This window comes from Vanacampus margaritifer, chromosome 6 (assembly GCF_051991255.1).
Source record: "Vanacampus margaritifer isolate UIUO_Vmar chromosome 6, RoL_Vmar_1.0, whole genome shotgun sequence".
Lineage (NCBI taxonomy): Eukaryota > Metazoa > Chordata > Actinopteri > Syngnathiformes > Syngnathidae > Vanacampus > Vanacampus margaritifer.
The window spans coordinates 25,950,154-25,971,938 of record NC_135437.1 but is presented as its reverse complement, the minus strand read 5'-3'; the positions used below and the strand labels follow the sequence as shown (position 1 = coordinate 25,971,938).

At 38.8% G+C, this 21,785-nt stretch overlaps 1 protein-coding gene across 3 annotated transcripts in view; it reads right to left on the bottom strand.

Annotated features, from left to right (window-relative positions):
• Window positions 1-3,415: 3,415 nt before the first annotated feature.
• The window catches only part of nrn1la (neuritin 1-like a), a 78,637-nt gene continuing 60,267 nt past the window's right edge, over window positions 3,416-21,785 (bottom strand). For all 3 annotated transcript variants that reach the window (XM_077569419.1, XM_077569420.1, XM_077569421.1), the window contains exon 3: window positions 3,416-10,792. In XM_077569419.1, the coding sequence (XP_077425545.1) occupies window positions 10,504-10,792 (289 nt within the window). In that variant the 3' untranslated portion in view covers window positions 3,416-10,503. The remainder of the gene's footprint in view (window positions 10,793-21,785) is intronic.

The following is a 21,785-nucleotide window of genomic DNA, read 5'->3' as shown; positions in this document are numbered from 1 at the left end:
GGAAAAAGGTGCGCAATACAAAATCTAACTTACAGCATCTCTTTCCGAACATTTTTTGACATGCGTGCAGACATGTTCGTATGCACCGTTGTTCGTAACTCGAATGTTCGTAAGTAGGGGAGCGTCTGTATAATGAAATAAAATTGAGTACCAAATTTTTTTAGAGTGTAAAGCTAGAGCCCTGCCTGCACCAAAATCTCTGCAGAAGGAGCCATCGGTGTCGGGGGACGGTGGCCGAGGCAGAATGAATGGGATGAAGTTGATCCAACACAGTGAGGCAGGTAGCGAGAGCTAGGCATCTAACCAGACAATGTTTGAGCTAGTGATGGGATGCAGCTGGTCTCAGCCAGTGAGGATATAAGGCACTGAAAGGCACAAAATCATAAAGAAAAACTTTTACCGAGTTTGTCATGTTTGACTTTACAAGAAGCAAGTGAAGCAGTCATCCAGTTCTTGGATGAGGATGACTGGACGAACCTCTCACAACTGCTGACTCCTCTGAAGAGACAGGAGAGATGAGAGGAAGAATTCTCTCTGAACTCAGATGGGCCTTGAGCTCGGTCTCAGAAGAGGACAAGAAGGAAGACATGTATGAGGTGGCTAACACATGGAGATCAAGATTGGGCAGATCCTGTGGTCTCCCAAGACCCACACATGACGAGGCTGTGCATTCAGACGGCGCATGCTCCCCTACAAGATGCAAGATGTTCGATTCGGGGAAGGATATACTGGATGCATTGGGATGAACAGCTGGAAAACCTCATAACTTCCTGCATTACAACACCTTCAAACAGACTGTGGACCGCCTCGACGAGGGAAGTACATTCATGCATCAATTATTTGCTATTTTGTTTTGTGTTATTATGACTATAATTTTTGTGGTGAATAGTTAGTAATTATGTGGCAAGGCTTGTTGTTTATGATGAAGTCATATTGCTGATGACATCACAAGATGTTAATATAAGAGTAGGGCAGTCAGTTTAACGCATTAATTAGATTAATTGATTATGCTGCAAATTAACACGAAATGAAAATTAACGTCGTTACAAGGTAACAAAACACGCACAAATCCCAGTCGGATCTGAACAGAAGATTGATAACTGAACAATTTCATTAAACTGAGTTTTCTCTTTGTTTGTTTTTTGTTGTTTTTTACTTAAATTTGCACATATATATATATACAGACGCTCCCCACCTTACGAACGAGTTACGTTCCGGACGATCGTTCGTAAGGTGAATTTGTTCGTAAGTTGCTTCAGTGCTATATTTTGTATTATAATTTATGTTTAAAGCCTATATAACATTTTTCGACTTACTCTACGCGCAGAAATGTTCGTATGTACCGTTGTTCGCAACTCGAATGTTCGTAAGTAGGGGAGCGTCTGTATTAGAGGTGTCAGTCGGTTAAAAATTATCATAGTTAATTAATTACTTCAATAATTAACTGATGATTAAAATTAATCGCACATTTTATACCTCAATTTCTATATAAATTTATGATGAAGGGTACAATATTTTTTTTCACATTTTTCAGACGCTTGTAAACATAAAAGTGGGAAGAACTGTTAATGTAATAGAAATATGGTTGCATTTTGTAGTTATTAAATCAGTAATTTCATAACAATTCATAAAAAAAATTAAAAAGGTTAGGTACTGTACCGTAAAAAAAAAGTGTGACGTTGATTTGTGTTGGTCATTTTTCTGTCACTACATGGCATAATATAAATAAATAAATAAATATATATATATGGGAAAAAATACAAAGTAAGGATAAAGCAAACAGTAGTAGCCATAAAAGATGATTTCGGAGTTGCACTGGATGCCTTAGGCTCTGCTGTCACAACCGCCCCACTATCCGTCTGCCCCGTTCAAATGTGTGATTACATATGCTTGCGCACTTACTGTGTAAGCTCAAGGAGTTCTGGGAATTATTCTTCACATCATCAACTGTTGCTGCTGTTCTGTTTACTAAGGCATCCGGCTCTGATGAAATATTCATTGGCCAAACCATCCAAATAACTCCAAGTAACTCCTCACACTTGGCTTTCACCTCACACGACTTAACGTGTTTACTGCGCGCACGCACACACACACACACACACACACACACACACACACACACAGTTGGTTTTCCATGTCTAGTAGGGACATCTCATTGACATGATGCATTTCCTAGCCGCTTCCCTTAACCCCAACCATCAAAAATGATTGCCTACCCACATTCCTTACCCTAACCTCAACCATAACCCAATTCAAACCTAAACTCTAAAACCAAGTGTTGACCCTCTAAAAGAGGTCTAAACTTGTGTAAATGAATGTCCCCACACGTGTATGGGCTTCGCAATGTAGCAAAGACAAAGGCACACACACACACACACATACACTATTTTTTAGAATGGGAAAGTGGATCTCACTCTGCTTCGTCTGTCCTTTCTACCTTTCCTCAGTTTCTCCTTTGGGCCCTTGAGGTTTCCCTGATTTGTTGGAGTTTGGATGTCTCTGGGGTTGGTGAAGGTTAGTGGCCCGGTGGGTGGTGTCTGGTCGGTGCTGGGCTTTGCTTTTCTTTCTTTTCTTTGGTCCCCCTTCGGGTCTCCTGGCGGCCCCACGACCCTGGCTGGATTTTGAAGTGTTCGGTTTAGGTGAACGGTATGGGAATTCTTATTTATTTATTTTATTTTTTTCTCACGCACGCACGCACGCACACACACACGCACAAACACACATACAAAAAAAAAAAAAAAAAAAAAAAAAGGGAGAACAATGATGATGACATTTCAAATGATCAATACTGAGATCTCCCAGAAAAAAAAAAAAAAAAAGAGAAAAAATAAAATAAAATAAAAATAAATAAATAAAATAGAATGGGAAAGTAATTGCTGTGATGAATTATCAATCCTTTGCTATTTAATTCATATAAGGTATAATTCCCATAATGTTTTGTCATCTCCTGAAGTAAATTCTTATTCTATAATTTCTTTCATCTTCATTTTTTTTTTATCTTCATTTTTTCCCTTTTTTGCCATGTTTACTCCTACTTTGAATGGACTTCTTTTTTTGTTCCTTTGTTCCTAATAAAGGGATGGTTATGAGTGCAAAATGCATGTCTCCAGCAGCCTGCCAGGGCAAAGTTAAAAGACTCCAGCTATCCATCCCTTCATTTTTTTATACCGCTTGTCCTCATTAGCGTCACAGATGGCTTTGGGCAAAAGGTGGGCTAGGCCTATACCACGGGCTGGTCACCAGCCAATCACAGGGCACGGGTTTAAACAGTGTAGGATTCAAGTAAATAATAGAAATTGTTTTGCTCAAACTTGGTTCTGCTGCCAATAAACATGATCTGAAATGAACACATGTGAGATTCATTCAATCTTTTAGTCAGAACCCATTTAATTATTTTTTCTATAAAGGTAGCAAAACATATAGTGGTATGTATGGAGGATATTTGAAGCACAGTGAAGAAGAATAGAGAGATTGCACAAAGACAAGCATAGGCAGACATTAAAAGCACAAACATAGATTTTTTTTTCTTAACAATCACACACGGTTGCTTTTGAGAGCAGCGTGATCTTTTTGGACGTATGCCTCAGTGTACAATATGTACAGCTACTTTGAAATGAAGAGCTCATTGCTCCTGTCCAGTGAGAATATGATGTGTGTACATCCGTCACACTTGTTGGGCAGCTTCTTCCTTACATCCCAGGAAAATTCCATCGTTCACAGATGATGTCACATTTGAATGTCTGTTGGCTGAGAATGAGAACAGCACCACTGCTGCGGGTACCAGAGGGTCGGAGAAGTCTTTCGGCTTGCTGTAGGTATGAGGAGTTACCAGAATGGATTGTCCCAACAAGCTATTTTGCGCCGCATGCTTGTCTCCACAGGTTGAACATCTGAGCAGAGCAATATAAACAGCTAACTCAACAAGCCTTTTTCTTCTACCAGAGTGACAAGTATGCACTATAATCAAACAGCAATTCTGAAAACACAAATAGACCTTCATCAGCTGTACAAGGTTTACAATACGGTGAGGAAAAAAAAAGTTTACATTTTGCTCGATTGCGGAACTCGTCATGTTGCTTTCCTGTCGGACTATCTTAGCACTGCAACATATTGATAATGTCTTCTGTGAAATAACACAGCTCCGATAAAGTGAGTTTTAAACATGGCACTTGAAGGGCATATAGAATATTGTGTATACAACATTTCAGTTCACAGTATTTTAAATGCACAACAGATGTCCGGCTCTAAATTATGCGTATAACATTTTGTATGCACATTGATTTTTATATATCTGTTTAGTCTATTTGGGGTTCATTTCATGCTGGTTTAAAAAATTGTCTGCCAATAGTGTCCTGAGGGTATGATTACGTGTGTGATGAAGACATAATAAATATAATCGCCTTATAATAGAAACATTGCCATATTAGCAAAAGAGACAATGTGCGCACAAAACTTTATGTACAAAAGGAACCCATTCAAACCTACATGGGATTGATCAAGTAACATTTTCTAACCCAAAATATCCGATTAACCTTTTCTATCCTAACAAATTTTTGTTAGATGTGTTTTAAGAGTAAAGAGGAACATAAGCATTTGATTGCTGTCATTTGAGAAAATAATATATATGGAAATTTGAATTGCTTAGGAGACAGAGGTTTGCTAAAGTAATTGAATCGTGTGACTCTCTGCACTAACCTATATGGTGTTTAAATGTTTAGACTATTATTGTGATTTCCTTAATTTACCCCATCTAAAATTCTTTGTCCGGGAAAATAGCTGTTCTTATGCTATGTTAGGCTGCTCAAAGAAGTATTCCCCCCCAACACTATTCAACCTTAATAGCAGCAGCAATGCAGAAAGTGTTAAAAATAATAATAATTTAAAAGCCTGATCACATTATAGTTTGTGTTACGTACAAAAAAACTAGTGATGGGCAAGTATCAGGACAGTACCGGGCCTTATTTCAAGGTATCCATATTCACGACAGCGGTTGTTGGTATTGTGGTCATTTTACGATCAGGAACTAGAAATCCGAAGAATAGAAAATTGCCATTCATTTCATGGAATTAAAAAAAAATGCTACATTGTGATATATAGGTCTTCCTTTAAAATTATTTGTTGTTTCTTTTGGGAAAATCACAAGTAACCTACCAGTGTTACCGGTACTTGGTAACGATATCGGTGATTACTCGAGGAAAGAAATGTCTGCATTCCTAACTGTGGGCTTGGTGACTTCCTTTGGCTACTACTATATTCAAGAGGGACTTTTAACCCTTCAAATCCGAAACTGTCGGTGGCGACAGGACAACACACCTTGTTTTTCAAATCACCATACAGACGCTCCCCTACTTACGAACATTCGAGTTGCGAACAACGGTACATACGACATTTCTGCGCGTACAGTATGTCGAAAAATGTTGTGGAAAGAAATGCTGTAAGTTAGATTTTGTATTGCGCGTAGTGCTTCTTTCCGCCACTAATACCGACGCTTGGCGCTGTGAGAGCTCATTGGAGGCTGAGCAACGTGTCGAGGAGGAGGAGGAAGAAAACGCCGGTCCCCATGAAGCAGGAAATAACTTTTGAAGCCGATTCCAGCGACGACGAAGAATCTCTCATGATATAAAATCCTCCTCTTCATCCTCCTCCATCATCTCCTTAAGCATCGAGTACATCTTCCAAAAGTAAGTTAAACTTCATTTTATTTATCTTATTACGTACATGTACATACTGTGTGTGTGTGTCTCTCGCTCTCTCTCTCTAACATACGTAGTACAGTACAGTACTGTACGTATTCTCTCCATTTTATTAAAAGCTTTTTTCAGTACAAACCAATGCAGGTTACTTGTACAAGCCTTAAACATACTTATATAAACCTTCAATATACTTATATAGGCTTTAAACATAAATTATAATACAAAATATAGCACTGAAGCAACTTACGAACAAATTCACCTTACGAACGATCGTCCGGAACGTAACTCGTTCGTAAGGTGGGGAGCGTCTGTAATTCCAACGGCTTCTGAAAGCAGAGAAGCAGAGCTTTATGTGGATACCACATGCATTACGGTAGCCAGCAGATTGTCACGAGTGGAGGAGGGGGAAGTCCCGCGTCATAGAGAAGAGTAACGTCAAAGTACCGTAACTCCGGAACTATTTGTGCTCGCAACGCAATTCCAACGGTTTCTGAGAGCATCTGCATCGATTCCACATACATTACGGTAGCTAGCGAGATTTTCATGTGCGGAGGAGGGGGAAGCGCTGCGTCATAGAGGAGTGTGACACAGGAGACAAAATCAACGTATCCACTGAACCATTTGCCCTCGCAACGTATCTGAAAGCGGAGGAGCGGAGCTTTACGTCGAGAGAAAAAACACCTAAAAACAATAAAAACAGGCGAAATGCTGCATTGCAATTTCACATTTTTTTCGTTATTGTTTCATTTTGTGCCACCAAATTGTCATATTTGTAGCCATTGTAAGCCATATCTCAGTATGGAAGAGGTATATGCAACGTGGTATATCCAACTCCTCATGATTCACACAGATGTATCCTCTTAGGCTGAGGGCGACGACCTATCTGCATAGAAATCGTTTCCAAATTGCTCCAACTCGGTGATTAAGGTCTCTAAGTACTAATTCTGACAGTTTAATTAAAGTTCAAAACTAGCGTACCTTCTTAAAGGCATTCTAGCATGTCTCTAGATGAAGTCCCCTATGTAAAAAAAAAAAGGCTGATTGGAGATTTTGCATTTTGATAGCTTAGCCTCTATACTCCTTTGCGCTTCCTTTTGTCTTTAAGTTTTAAATTGCTGTGGTTGTGTCGCCCGTCACGTTCTTCATCTACGTACTGTGCAGCGTGATCTTACAGTTCCAGAATTTCATGAACTTTAAAGTTATAAAGCCTTTTTTTTTCCACATTAATATCTCAAATTACTTTGGACGAATGGCATTCCATCTACATAACTTTTGAAGAGTGCGCCTTTTGATCATCTTGCCCTGTTGGTACATTTTTATAAACTTGCCTCTGGCAAGGTAGATCAGCGGATTCAATGCACGCTGAAATCCAAATGTCTTTTTTTAGATCTCTTTTGTCACAGCAATTTAATAACTATTCACCTTTTGCATCGTGCTTAAAGTCTTGCCTAAGAGGGGTCATTTCGTATTGAGACTGATTGCCGTACGGTACCCCGCTTTAAAGTCGGATAGCTGTGATTTATTTTCGGTAAAAACAAAAAAGCAACTCTCTGTCAAACACACAATGTTACATAAGTAGATTCAGTTTAGTGCATCTGAACAGAGAACAAAAGTGTTTGTTTTCCAAGTGGATTCATCTCTCCTCCCCCATCTGACTATAATGTGACAATATTTCTGATCCTCAGCCAGACAGAAGCAACTGTTCCCGGCAGCCAGTTAGAATAACAAACATTTCGGCGGGCCTGCAGGCTCAAACTACACTTCCCGGAGAATGAAATACACTTGGCTTATGATCGGGCTGCAGTGCTGTCAGAAGCGCATATTGGTCCCATAATGTAAGGCTACTGTGCAGGATGCCAAGGAGGATCCCGGGAGTATTCCAGACCTGGGAAAGAACCAATTAAAAAAACAAACAAAAAAAAAAACAGCTCAAGCACACTCGCACTTCACAGTGAGCTCTAAAAGTTGTAGTTTGTTGTACAACTGCTGTATCATCCCAGCAAATAATCAATAGATGCTCACCTCGTTTTCCTTGTTGCATATTTAAACAAGGTATGGCCAAATTGTTATTTGCAAACTAGTCCAGGCGAGTAGAAATGATTTATTCCAGCACACCACATGACCTAGTTTTTTACAGAAGTATTTTTTTTCTCACACTCTCCAAAAAAAATCCTTTCACTATGATACGTTTACGATCCTTAAATTATTATTATCATCCTGCCAAATGCTTGTTAAAATTCATTTTGCTGATAAATTAGGGTAACCAGAATTTCACAAATAAAAACCAGGACATGACAATTTTGCTGAAAATCAAATCTACAATAAATTCCCACCAGGAACTAATAATAATATGTGAATAGAAATAAATTTGTAGACAAGTTGACATCTCCATTTCAAACCGGGGTTGTCCAAAGTTTGAATGGTTACATGCGAAAAATCCAAGGATGCAAAGGCTGCTTTGACATTTGCCATTTAGCACTAAACCAGTTCATCGGTGTAGGTAAAGAAATGTGAAACTATAATATATAATTTCCTTATATATACACGACACAGTTGGGGGGGAAAAGTGAATAAAGTGAAACCAATGATTTTTTTAAGATCACGATGATGGTTGAAAACAAGGAAGTGAGAGGTGAAAACAAACTACCTTCTGTTCTCCTGCTTTGCCACTCACTGTAGAAGGTAAATTCCGTAGCAAAACGACACAGGCCTTGTCAAATGTTATTTTAGTCTGCGCCGCACTCCGCGAAAAACCAACGGCCGCAGAACGGACACCCCCGATAAAAATATGAATGGAGCGTGGAAGCTGAATCGTTCAAGTTCACTCTTTTGTTGTCACTCGTTTGCACCCTGGCAGTGACGCTCCTTCATTTCCAATAAATGCTGTGGCGTAATGCTTTGTAAGGACATTTAATACGCGCGAAGGCCAGTATTTCACGCCACAATCTAGAGTACAACCAGTGCGACTAACAAACAGAAATAGTGTGAGGTAGGTAGATAAAAACAGCGGCGATAAAGTAAAAAAAAAAAAATGGCTGGTAGAAATTCATATTGGCTGGTAACTTTAAAATCAAAATAGTCCACATCCCCACACTCTAAAAAACAGTTGGGTCAAAAGCAACCAAATTACGGATACTTTTTTTTTTTGTCAGATCCACTTTATGGGTCAATAAATGGGTCTTTTAGTGTAAAATAACTCATAAATATTGGTCAGATCTTTTACGCGGGTCAAAAAATTGGGTCATTTTGTATAAAACAACCCATAAAATTGGGTCAAATTGACCCAAGTAGAAGATCTTTCCATTTTTGACCCATAGATGGGTTATTTTTGCCCAACTGTTTTTAGAGTGCAAAATGTGTCACGGTCCGGCCACAGAGCGGAGTTGAGTCTGTCGGCGTGTGAAGTAGAGGACCCAAAAGGCAGGGAGGCGAGAACCACGGCAGGAGTGCGGCTTAGACTGTTATGCTTTATTTTACAAAACACACTAACCAAGGAACTGGTTAGCATAAAATAACAAAGGAACTGAAAAGGTACAAAATCAAAATGACAGACAGAACTCCGGGGTGTGACCGTGACAAGCGGCAATGATCCCACAAGGAACTGATCCCCACCCGGGAATTAAATACACCCACACAAATTAGGGTAACTAATCACAGCTGGGGTCAGGCACAAGTGGCTGAGGGCCCGGATTGGTCAGCCTGCGGAAGGGCAGGAATCCACTCAGGACCAATCGGGATCCTCAACCAAAGCCAGATCTTCCCAGACATGACAAAATGTGCCCGATAGGATCAATGAAGACTTAAAATTTCCCAAAGGTGCGAATGTGACGATGAATGGTTGTTTGCCTAGATGTGCCCTAAGATTGACTGAAGTCAGGACCTCTCGGTAAAAGTCGCCTGGGAAAAGCTGCAGCCAATCAATCGAGGGCACATATAGAGACAGACACCAATTTTGCGCTCACATTCACTCTTAAGTGTGAAATGAACCCGCACCGCCTGCACCGAAGCACTACACCATCCGTGACCTATATAAACCTCAGGACGAGATTTTTTTTTAAATGTTTACACATCATTTGTATTTAGCACACATGGAGAACACTTTTAGTGACAACAAATTGGTAGAGCATCATTACATCCGTTGACTGCATGTTTTTTTTGAGCGAGCTCAATGTGTGGGACAGCTTTAAATTCCAGGGGGGGGATCCGATGCGATCAATCCAGTACTTTCATGCGATGGCTCATAAATGGGTCTGACTTATCAAGCATGAAGTCTCTGGAGAACAGTGACAATTTTGTGGCTGCAGAGTAACACTCGTCTGCACCTCATCCGGGTTAGATAAGGGCTGAGCATGGAGGAAAAGAGCTTTGCAGTTTCATTAAGGTATAGCATGCTTTTTGTACTTGATATTGAAACATGCGCCTGAAAGTCAGGATAAGCTGTACACTCTACACGTTGCAAAAATCGGTGGCGTTAGTCTTAGAAAATGATCACGTAACATAAAGGCAATAGTCCCGTTGCTGTTTTTGATGAACTTGAACAGGGCATCGGATATGTGCCATTGCTCCGTCCTTTAAGCAACTTTATGACACAAATAAAAGTATCAAGGCAGGTGATAAATTCTTTTTGAACTACACTGTTGCAGCCCACGCCAATGTGCTTTGAAATCTGTAAGAAATACGATGAATGAAATTCGGAAGGAAAGCATGCAATCCTCTCTTCTGGTGTTGAGGAAAAGGCGGACGGTGAGAAAGGTTGCAGGCGTTTCATCCTGTATTTACAAAAAGTCACGTCGTGTTGAGACAGTTCTGCTCAAAACAGCAAGAGCAGAGAAGACAGAAGCGCGATAAGAAGGCTGGCGGCCGCCGGACGACTGACTCGCCCTCTTAGAGACTCTTGGTTGAGCTCTCCTTGGATGTGGGAGCCGTGCGGCGACGCTGTGGTTAATGTGTGACTGTCGCGGTTGGAGCACATGTCGTAGAGGTTTCCTGAAAACTGCATCTTCTTGGATTCTTGGCGGAGAGACTCCCACACGGTCGCCGCTTCCTCTGGGCAGCCGGCCATCGCCACGTTGGCGCAGGCATGGAACTCATCCCATGACCTGAGGAGAAAAAAACATTGGGATGACGTTTGACCGTCATGGTTGACTCTTTGACTGCCAGACGTTTTCAGAAAAGGGATGCCGAGGGTGCCAGCCGATTTAAGCATTTTTGACTGATCTTTCAAGGTCCACAGAAAATTATGTGTTTGGACTATGGAAACACACATACTACCAAATGAAAGATTGGACTCTCATCTTTCATCAGAAAAAAAAGTTTGTTTCTACCTTATTCTGTTTTTGAGTAATCAGCAATAGAAAATGGTTAGTTCCACCTCTGTTTTGAAAAAAAAAAACGTCTTTTAACGTCTTTGGCACCCCTGCATAGGATTTTACTAAACGTTATTTAACGTTTTTGGCAGTCAAAGAGTTGAGGAGTTATCATTTTTGTTGCAGTTTAATTTTTTACATTTTCTGGTTAGGATTTTTTTTTTCCCACTTCATGCTCCTGTCTGTCTTGTTTTCCTGTGCCTCTTGTTCATGTCTTGTCCACTCATTAGGCTTTCATTTCCGCTAGTTTCTTTTCCAGGTGTGCCTCCTGGTCTCTTCAGTTTGCATTTCAAATAAAGATGATTTGACTTGATTTTAGTTCATTTTAGTGCAGAAAAAATATTACAATCTTGTAAGAAGAATTAGCTCATAGTAAAAAAAAAAAAAAAAAAAGCACAATATTGTGCTTTTGTATATAACAGCAATGCACATAAACATCATACAATCGCTAATAAGTTATAAAACTTAATATTGAGGCACTTGCTAATGCGCACACACATTGAGTTCCTCCACGTATTGACTCGATTAACAAGCATATTGCATTCCCCTTCATCTGACAATTAGAGTGGATTTTAGACATAGAAGGGCCAAAACATGCCGTATGAAAATGAAACTGCACTAAATAACTAACCACCAGAGGGTGCTAGAAGTGCACAAATGGGAATCAACCTGACTTTTTTAAACAGATGTGGTGCTTTTAATATCGTGACATGACGATATTGTGGCAGTTTTTATATCGTGATATCACGATATTGCGGTTATCGTTACATCCCTAATTACAAAAGCATTTTTTTCCCCCTGAATACTGTTTATTAACCAGTGATTTGTAGTTCTTTTGTTATTTGTATTCGTATAGTGAATGGGGGAAAAAAAGGGGGTTGATGTAGTACTGTGTTACCGGTTTGGTCATTGTTTTCCAGATGTTTGCAGATGCCTTATTTTGATTAATCGGAGAAGATAATCAATAGTCGTCTTTCAAAAAGGACTACAGAAATCAGTGAACAATTACTGTTGATATTCTGAATTCAGAGGATTCAGATAATTAAAATTAAAAAAAAAGAGGCTCCAAACGATTACTCAATTATCAAAATAGTTGTCGATTAATTTGATAATTTATTGCTTGTCGATTAATCGATTAATTTTGACAGCTCAAATTCATTTATATATTTTTTGTTGTATGTAGTTTCATTTGATACTATGTCTTGCCAACTCATTTACCGTGCTCTCCACTTTAATCACCAGCATCACCACAAAGCTGTGACGTGCCGTCTTTAACAGAAAGTAAGCACAACACTTATTGTACAATTCGGGATTCCACCAAAATTTGCATAAAGTTGGTCACGATTTCAGTTTGGTTTATGAATGAGTTAAGGTAAGTTGCTTTGTTTTACATTATGCTGCGCTTAGCATTCTTGTGCATTTATGAGAAAAATGTCACACATATACATATATATATATATATATATATATATATATATATACATATATATATATATATATATATATATACATATATATATACATATATATATATATATATATATATATACATATACATATATATATACATATATATATATATATACATATATATATACATATATATATATATATATATATATATACATATATATATATATATATATATATATATATATACATATATATATACATATATATATACATATATATATATACATATATATATACATATATATATACATATATATATACATATATATATATATATATATATATATATATACATATACATATATATATATATATATATATATATATATACATATATATATATATATACATATATATATACATATATATATACATATATATATACATATATATATATATATATATATATATATATACATATATATATACATATATATATACATATATATATATATATATATATATATATATACATATATATATATATATATATATATATATATATATATATATATTAAGTGAGATGTGTCGGGTGCTACTGCGACACAAATCACCTTCAAATCATGCCTTTATGAGTCAAGGCTTGAATATCAATGTTCTACAGTACATTTTATTTTATGTTATGGTGATTCATTTCTTTTTACATGCTGTTGAGCTATTTGATCTGGTGAACACTAACCTGTGCAGCAAGATCTGCTCACATCTCAACAAAAAGGCATTAGATGAAAAAAGAGAAAAACATCTTGGTGATTGAGACTCCGCTCACTAAAAATGACGTCTCTCTGCAAAAATGACGTCTCTCTGCAGACGCAATGCAGTATTGGAGCTGGAGTTGATGTCTTGTCAGCTCATAATGAGGACACATGCACAAGCTCCACATTCCATGTACAGTATCTCCAAAATATCACAGCACCTCTCACATTTTTTTCATAGTTATTTCGGAACCTTCAGTCACCAAGATGTGTGAAATGCTCATATTGTTAGCAAATCTATGGATCCGTTTCCTAATTCTGACTAGCACTATTGTAAGTCTGGTCTGAAGTATATTGATCACATGCTTTGACAAGTTTGTCAAAGAGAAAATTATTCACAGGACTAGTCATAAAACTAATCAAAAGCTTGTCCGCACTGGCCGACAAACTGCTGAACTGATTGATTTGACATCAGGAAGAAAGTTAATATCCATACATTTTTTATGCCACTTGTCCTCATGAGTGTCACGGGTGAGCTGGACTCTGGAATCTATCCCAGTTTATTTTGGGCGCCAGCCAATCACAGAGCACATCCATTGACACACACACATTCATACCACTTCAATAAACCTAACACAACATAATTTTTTGGGGGATGTGGGAAGTGTGCCAGATTATTCCAAGAGCACAGAGAGATTATGCAAACGCCACACAGGATGATCTTAGTCGAGATTCAAACTTGGTTCTTGTGACCTGTGAAACATACACGCTAACCTCTAGTCCATCGCGCTGCCCAAATTTTCATTCGCAAATTAATCGTAGTCAAGGTTTACCCGACCTATGATGCTTCATGGTTACAAACGGCACGGTTTGCGCACCTTCCAGTGTGCAAACCAGGGATGAGCAAGTACACCACTATCTGTATTTGGAGGGGGAGTGGCCTAAACCGCAAGTGGGCGTGACCAAACGAGGACGTGGGCGTGGTTTGCACCGTAAATAGTAGAGATGGGACGTTTGACACTGAGACTCCGGAGCATGTGTCAGCCGAGTGAGACAGACTGCTCGAAACAATGTATCAAATGCCCCGATCAAACCTCGTGTGTCAGTAAGGTGGGGGCTTTAGGACCCAGATGCGGGAAGGCAGAGGTGCAGTCCAAAAAGAGGTTTTAATTTCTAATCAAAAAGAACAAAATAAACTGAACTAACAAAACATGTAGCTAAACATGACAAAACAACTTAGGCAAAACTAACAACATGACATGGATCCTGATAAGGCAAAAGTGGCGAAAGACTTACGACAGTGGCAACAGCAAAAATGAACCGACACAGACAGGGGGGAGACAACCGACTAAATACACCAACACTGATGACATAACAAGAAACACCTGGCTGAGGGCACTGATTGGATGACACATGAGGGTAATGGGGACACAGGTGGAAACAATCAGGAGTCAGGGTTGACACACACACCACACGAGGAAGGGCAAGTGACCAGAAACGAGAGGAGTCAGACTTTTCACAATAAAACAGGAAATGACAAGACAAGGGGAAAACACAAGGAAAACAGAAGCTAAACATGACAGGGAGTAAACAAGACTGAAAATAAACATGACACCGTGATCACGTGCTGATGACGTATGCGGCTTTATGCCCGCTAATGAGATACCGGAAATTACGTAACTGATTCAAACCTTTTGGCGCGGTGTCAGGCGCACAATTCCCTCACGTAGATATTTGCTTCACTTTATGTTCACCTGGAAAAGTTAGTTATTCGGTATGTTTCCAACAAAAGTACTCCCACGATGATGCATTTAAAGTTTCCAATTATGCATTATTTTTAAATCGTGTGTGGAAGATACAAGCTTGACCCAAGTATTTTCCACCGAGTTGCTATAAGCGCTTCTCCAAGACCCTCAGTCACATCCCCCGAAGACTGATGTTGAAATACTTGTCATCTGGCTTCACAGCGCACTTGTGTCATATCCAAATCATGTTTATAAAAATCGAATGAGTAACAGGACATCACATTGAACCATAGTACTGGTACAGTGTCAAAATATTGCAACACTTCCATGTGTACCTGATGATCATTAGACACAAATGTAAGACTGAATGTACTGGTGTTATGTTGGAATATAAATCAATCAGGCGAATCACTTTGAAGATTATAGCTGCTATGACTCCAGCTGACCACCAGATGTCACCGGTACGATCTATCTTATGGGGGCTTTGAAACTTCAACTCTTTTTCCAAATCAATCAGCCGAAATCCTCAAAAGCTTCACAAGGCTTCATTGTCCCATCTCTAGTAAATAGGCGTGGTTTGGTCAGAAATAAGTGGGGCTTACATTGGTAGTATTTTTTTTTCCACACTTAAAATAAATGATCAAATAAAGCGGGAAATTGATATGGATTGATCAAAAGTTGCTATAATTTTTGTTTATTTGAAAACTATTGCCAAAATAGCCTAATTGAGATTCAAATCAGTAAGAACAAGAAGTTTTTTATAAACTCAGAAAATGTATGTGTATACTGGCACGTCACAAACAGAGTTTAGCACAGCCTACGAACTAATACGTAACGTAACAAAACAAATTCACGAAATAACTTTGACAAACATATGAACCGAAATAAGAGTGAGCTGAAGAAAATTAAAGAGAGACAAAACCTTGTGTTGACCAAGCTGAAGCTCAAGCTGCCAGGCAGAATGAGAAGCGGTAAGCAGCACAGACACTCTGCTTGTGCTCTAGGGGAGGGGCAGATGGGCGGAGCAAAGGCTGAATGTGACTGACTGGATCACGTCACGGAGAAAAAAGAGAGAGAGAGAGAAAAAGAAGTAGCCTGCAGCAGCGAGAGAGGAGCACGGATACGGATAATAAGGAATAATATCCGGGTGACTCGTGTTGAGAGATGTTCTCTTTTTTGTTACTGTTTTTAATTGGACTTTTATCTATTTATTCATTTTCATTATTTATGGCCTTGCAGTGTGTTTTAATCTTCACTTAGTATAATTGTGGATTCGCCACTATGCTAGTGTAGGCCAGGGGCGCCGACTAAGGCAAGTTCTGACAATCGTGGGAACTCCGTTAACCTTTGGGACCCCCGAACGTGGAACAGAACAGGCATAATGAAGTGACTGAATAGAAGACCATTTGACATCACGGTAAAAACTGTTTTTTGTTGTCCAAAGTACAGTAGTAGCATCAAAGTAATTATTGGAATCTTATTTTTTGAACAAAGATTTTAAGGTGTTTTTTTTTCTCCCAATATCACGCTCATTTTAATTTGTGCTGTTGTATTGCTTTGCAGCTACAGCAAGACATTAAAATTTTGTTGTGTATTGCAGTAAAAAAATAAATAAATCTGAGTGGAAAATCTATCAAAGCGCCCTTATGCCAGTTTATTTTGCTAGTATTAGTTTTCATTCAAATAACCTTCAAGCTGCATCTTGAGAGCTCAGCCTGTCTGACTACAAATGGCCGTTAATGCATCCTAACACAATGTTGGCTATCTTTTCCCAGTGGAAACACTGGCAGAGCGATGACGAGAGAGAGAGAAAGAGAGGGAGGTGGGGGCAGCGGTGAAGAAAACAGAAGCAGATGGTTCTGATTAAAAAAAATTTTTTAAAAAAAAGCTACACAAAACACTCAAAACCTAAAGGCATTTAAACACCTTCCGTGGAGATTAGCGCCAATGAAAATCACATTTTAAGATCATTAACATGACAAAGTGATGTAGTTCACTTGGTGCAACACAAATAAGGAACAAATTAAGCAGTCAACAGCATAATTAAGCATTTACTGTACCTATTGGATTAAAAATGACTTATCCTATCTACAGTGTACACAACATTGGTTAAGATACTTTTACTTAAAAAGACATCAACGTAGCAAGTAGCACTTCCGATGTGTGCTCTTACCGTGCACCTGAATCGGTGCCACTTCCGGTGCCTGACTGGTACGTGAGACCAACTTCATGATCGCTATGTGGTAACACGGGTAACATGGAAAACGTCACCTAAAGCACTAACTAGGGATGGGTATCAGTATTGGGCAAAGACCAACCTTATTTGAAGGTATTGGGTACTCACAAATATGGCCGTTTTAGGATTACTATCAGGAACCAAAAGGCATGCATGGCTGACAGAACAATGTATCCATGTCAATCCTCTCATACAGTATGCCCATTAAGATGCAATTGCTGTGAGTACAGGTATATATATCATAAAATGTAACTTGGGGGCTAGAACAGATTAATTGAATTTCCATTCATTTCAACGGGAAAAGTTACCTCGATTTAAGAGCGTTTCATCTTACAAACAATGTCACAGAACCAATGAGTAAGTAAGTTTAGGTACCACTAGATATGTATGTTTACAAGGTTTACTGTATATTAATTCTAATTCTTAGTGAGAATTGTCCTGGATGTCACTCATTTACACACAATCTAAAGTATCGGTTTGTTAAAAAACAACTACAGTACAACATATACTTTGTATAATCAAACAAATGTGGCAGTTAATTGTGACCCAACATTCAACTAGTAATACAAACACACAAATTAACATCTTTATTTATAACTTAATTGAATGTACTTTATTGCGCCACACAATGCGTTCTGGGAACAGGTTGGTTTTGCGATCAGTAAGGATATAAACAATAGGTCTTCCCCTATGCGCTCGAGAGCGTCTTTAATCTTCTCATTTTGTTCTCCGATATCCGTGGTTATTTTTGCAAATTTACCACCAACGTCGTCCTTGACGTCAGCCAGTTCAGTTTTCATGTGAGCTGTAATTTTGTTTCAATGGGTTTTCAGATCCATCGTCTTCCATTGTGTGAATCTTCAAAAGCTAATTAGCTTATTAGCATTAGCTAATGCCACCCAGTCTGACATGCTAGCTTCTGATGTTAGATTGCTATTGTTATTAGCGTTTAACCTTTCTTTACCATGGTTGTCCGAGTTTCTTTTATTCTTTATTTTTGCTGGAACTCCACTCATCATCTCAACATGAAAGCTTGTGGTGTTTATCTTGAGTTTAGCAGAGTTCATTCAAAACGTTGGCCAGTGGTAGCTTCTACCTTACACGTTCATGCCGCTTGATCGTTCCACCAGAAATCCGCTTCTTACTTTTAACAGTACAGAGAAGAACACCAAGAATCAAATTATGTATAATAAAAGAAATCCAAATCATCATAATGTGGAGATACTGTACGGACAGCAGTAAGGTTATTGTTAGATTTAAAATGGCCCTGAACCGAATACTGTAATTCAAAATTTATCTTTACTAAGGAACATTATTTGTTGTTTTGAATCTCATTTGGATTGTGCAGGTGCACCTAAAGTAGCATTTATTACATCGAAAAGTGATGTTTGGAAAGGCTCCACTTTCTAGATTCATATTAGGGGACTTGCTTCTTGTCACATACACGTACCTGCACGTACGCACACACACACACACTTGGAACAGTTTCAGGATGTAAACATTCTAGCAGTCTGCCACTTGTTCAGAGGGGATGGTTGCCTCCTTGTAGTGGGAGGAGTAGCAGATGGAGGTGTTGAGTTTAAAGGTGTTGATTTTTTCATTGGCCCATTCTGTATGTTTTTCCCGCGCGTGTGTGCGTGTTGGCTAGAAGTCACAGGTGGTGCGCAAACAGCAGAATCACTGTGAGGACACTTAACAGACAAGCAGCTGCTTCCAACAAGACTAAAACCTCAAGAGAGTTCTGCTCTACTGCTGCTAACATTCTACTCCTGTCATTCTCAAACTTCCAAAACCCTCTTCTGAGCTTTCTTCTTGCACTTACTTTCCTCAACTGGAAGGAATATGTCAAAACAAGGGTATTGTGGTGCTTAAATCAATAGCACTAATAAGATTCAAGAAGTGCCAAAGTTGTATCCACAGATGTGTTTATACAATACAGACGCTCCCCTACTTACGAACATTCGAGTTCCGAACAACGGTACATACGAACATTTCTGCGCGTACAGTATGTCGAAAAATGTTCGGAAAGAAATGCTGTAAGTTAGATTTTGTATTGCGCGTAGTGCTTCTTTCCGCCGCTAATACCGACGATTGGCGCTGTGAGAGCTCATTGGAGGCTGAGCAACGTGGCGAGGAGGAGGAGGAAGAAAACGCCGGTCCCCATGAAGCAGGAAAGAACTTTTGAAGCCGATTCCAGCGACGACGAAGAATCTCTCATGATATAAAATCCTCCTCTTCCTCCTCCTCCATCATCTCCTTAAGCATCGAGTACATCTTCCAAAAGTAAGTTAAACTTCATTTTATTTATCTTATTACGTACATGTACATACTGTGTGTGTGTCTTTCGCTCTCTCTCTCTCTAACATACGTAGTACAGTACAGTACTGTACGTATTCTCTCCATTTTATTAAAAGTTTTTTTCAGTACAAACCAATGCAGGTTACTTGTACAAGCCTTAAACATACTTATATAAACATTCAATATACTTATATAGGCTTTAAACATAAATTATAATACAAAATATAGCACTGAAGCAACTTACGAACAAATTCACCTTACGAACGATCGTCCGGAACGTAACTCGTTCGTAAGGTGGGGAGCGTCTGTACTGTAAGGTACTGCAGTGCTACTATATTTATTTATATTTATTACTTTGATTTTAGTAGGAGTCACTCGTGGTGTATCAGTTCACTTGCCTGACTTCCATGCTGGCCACGTGGGTACAATTCCCTTTCAGGGAGAGTGCAAATGTGAGTGTGATTGGTTGCCTGTCACTACATGTGCCCTGGGATTGACTGGAGACCAGTCCAGGTCAACCCCTTTGCCCAAAGTCAGCTGGAAACACTCCAACTCACCTGCAGCTCTGAATAGCATATAGACATGGATGGGTGGGTGGATTTCAATGTTCGATTCAGTTTGCCTCAGGAAATTTACTCACACAAACCAGTAAATTTCCATTGCCGGAGGGCCATTTTGCGCTTTCTAATTGAGCACTCTAATTTCCCATTGTCCAAAAACTGTATCGTTCTGAATTTCTGGTGTGACTGTGAGTGGGACTGACTGAATGTCTTGTTTATCAACCCTTGTTATAATGCACTAATCATGAAGCTCAGCAGTATGAACTTGGGAGATTATACAACTGCATACAGTACATTTGTTATGTGGAATGCGTGAGCAGTGAAGGAAATTATACACTAGCTAAATTATATTTTTGACTGAAAATGAAGAATGAATATAAACTGTTGTGTGGGTCTGTAAAGTAATTTAAATTTGACCCTCCTTATTACAATAACCATATGGTGCGAAAGAGATTAATAGGTTGTATGCTGCAAGGGAGTTAATCGCAGCAACAACAAAAATCACAAACGACTTGATCAAAATATTAAAGATAAAAAAAATATATAAATATGTAATACAACCATGAGTTGGACATGCTAACCACTACTCCACCTTACTGGCCACATTCTAAGCCTCTGGTATTCATTTGGAAGGATGGCAACTATGGAAACAAGCATTTTTCAATTTCGCCTTCCTTTTTGACAGAAACCTTAGGAATGCTTTAGTTAACATACTGATGTGGTTTAATCACAACTTTACAACTACTGTACATGTGTTTGAAACAATTATGGTTTGGATACAATTATAGTGCATACAGTATATATATATTTATATATATATATATATAACAGGCATAAGATGCAATTTTATTGTTTTTAATGTTTATTTTTGTTTTGTTTTTGTTTTACAGTTGTAGCAACTGTTGTTTTATTTCATCCAGTTTTGTTTGGCATCAGGTAGCATTACAGACACTTAATGTGTAACCCTCTATTTACTCAGCAAACATTGGTGAGATAGACTAGCTCAGACTCACTGCGGCATATCTACGATCACGCGTTTCACTGGTCACCTCCCAGGTTTGCAAGAAGTGAGGGTATGTCAACTTTTTTCTTCACGTGGCCCCATATAAAAAGTCACAAACAAGCCATGTGACCTTGCGGGCTACTTGCAGAACTCCTGATCATCTTGTCCAGCACGGCCAATCCATCTCTTTGACAGTGAGATGCCAATGCGGCAGTGCACCTAAGGGTAGCCACCACTAATCTATTCACCATACCAACATTTTTACTTCAATACTAGAGATATTGGGCATTTTGACCAGAGGTGGGTAGAGTAGCCAAAAATTGTACTCAAGAGTAGTGTTACTTCAAAATAAAATTACTCAAATAAAAGTAAAATGTAGTCATAAAAAAAATCACTGAAGTACAATTAAAAAAGTATTCGCTGAAAAGATTACTCAAGTACTGAGTACCGTATTTTCACGACTATAAGGCGCGCTTAAAAGTCTTTCATTTTCTCAAAAATCGATGGTGCGCAAAATAGTGAGGTTCGCCTTTTGTGTGCACCGAGTTAGAAAATCTGTAAATGTTGTTGTGCGACTTCGGTAAGCGGTCCGCTTGACCTTCTGTGTGGGAGCATTTCTGCTGAACACGGATCTGTATATATTACTGGCTGGATAGCCGATAGGCCAAGACTTTTGAAGCCGAAAGGCCGCCATATTACTCCTCAAAAGAGACGTTTCT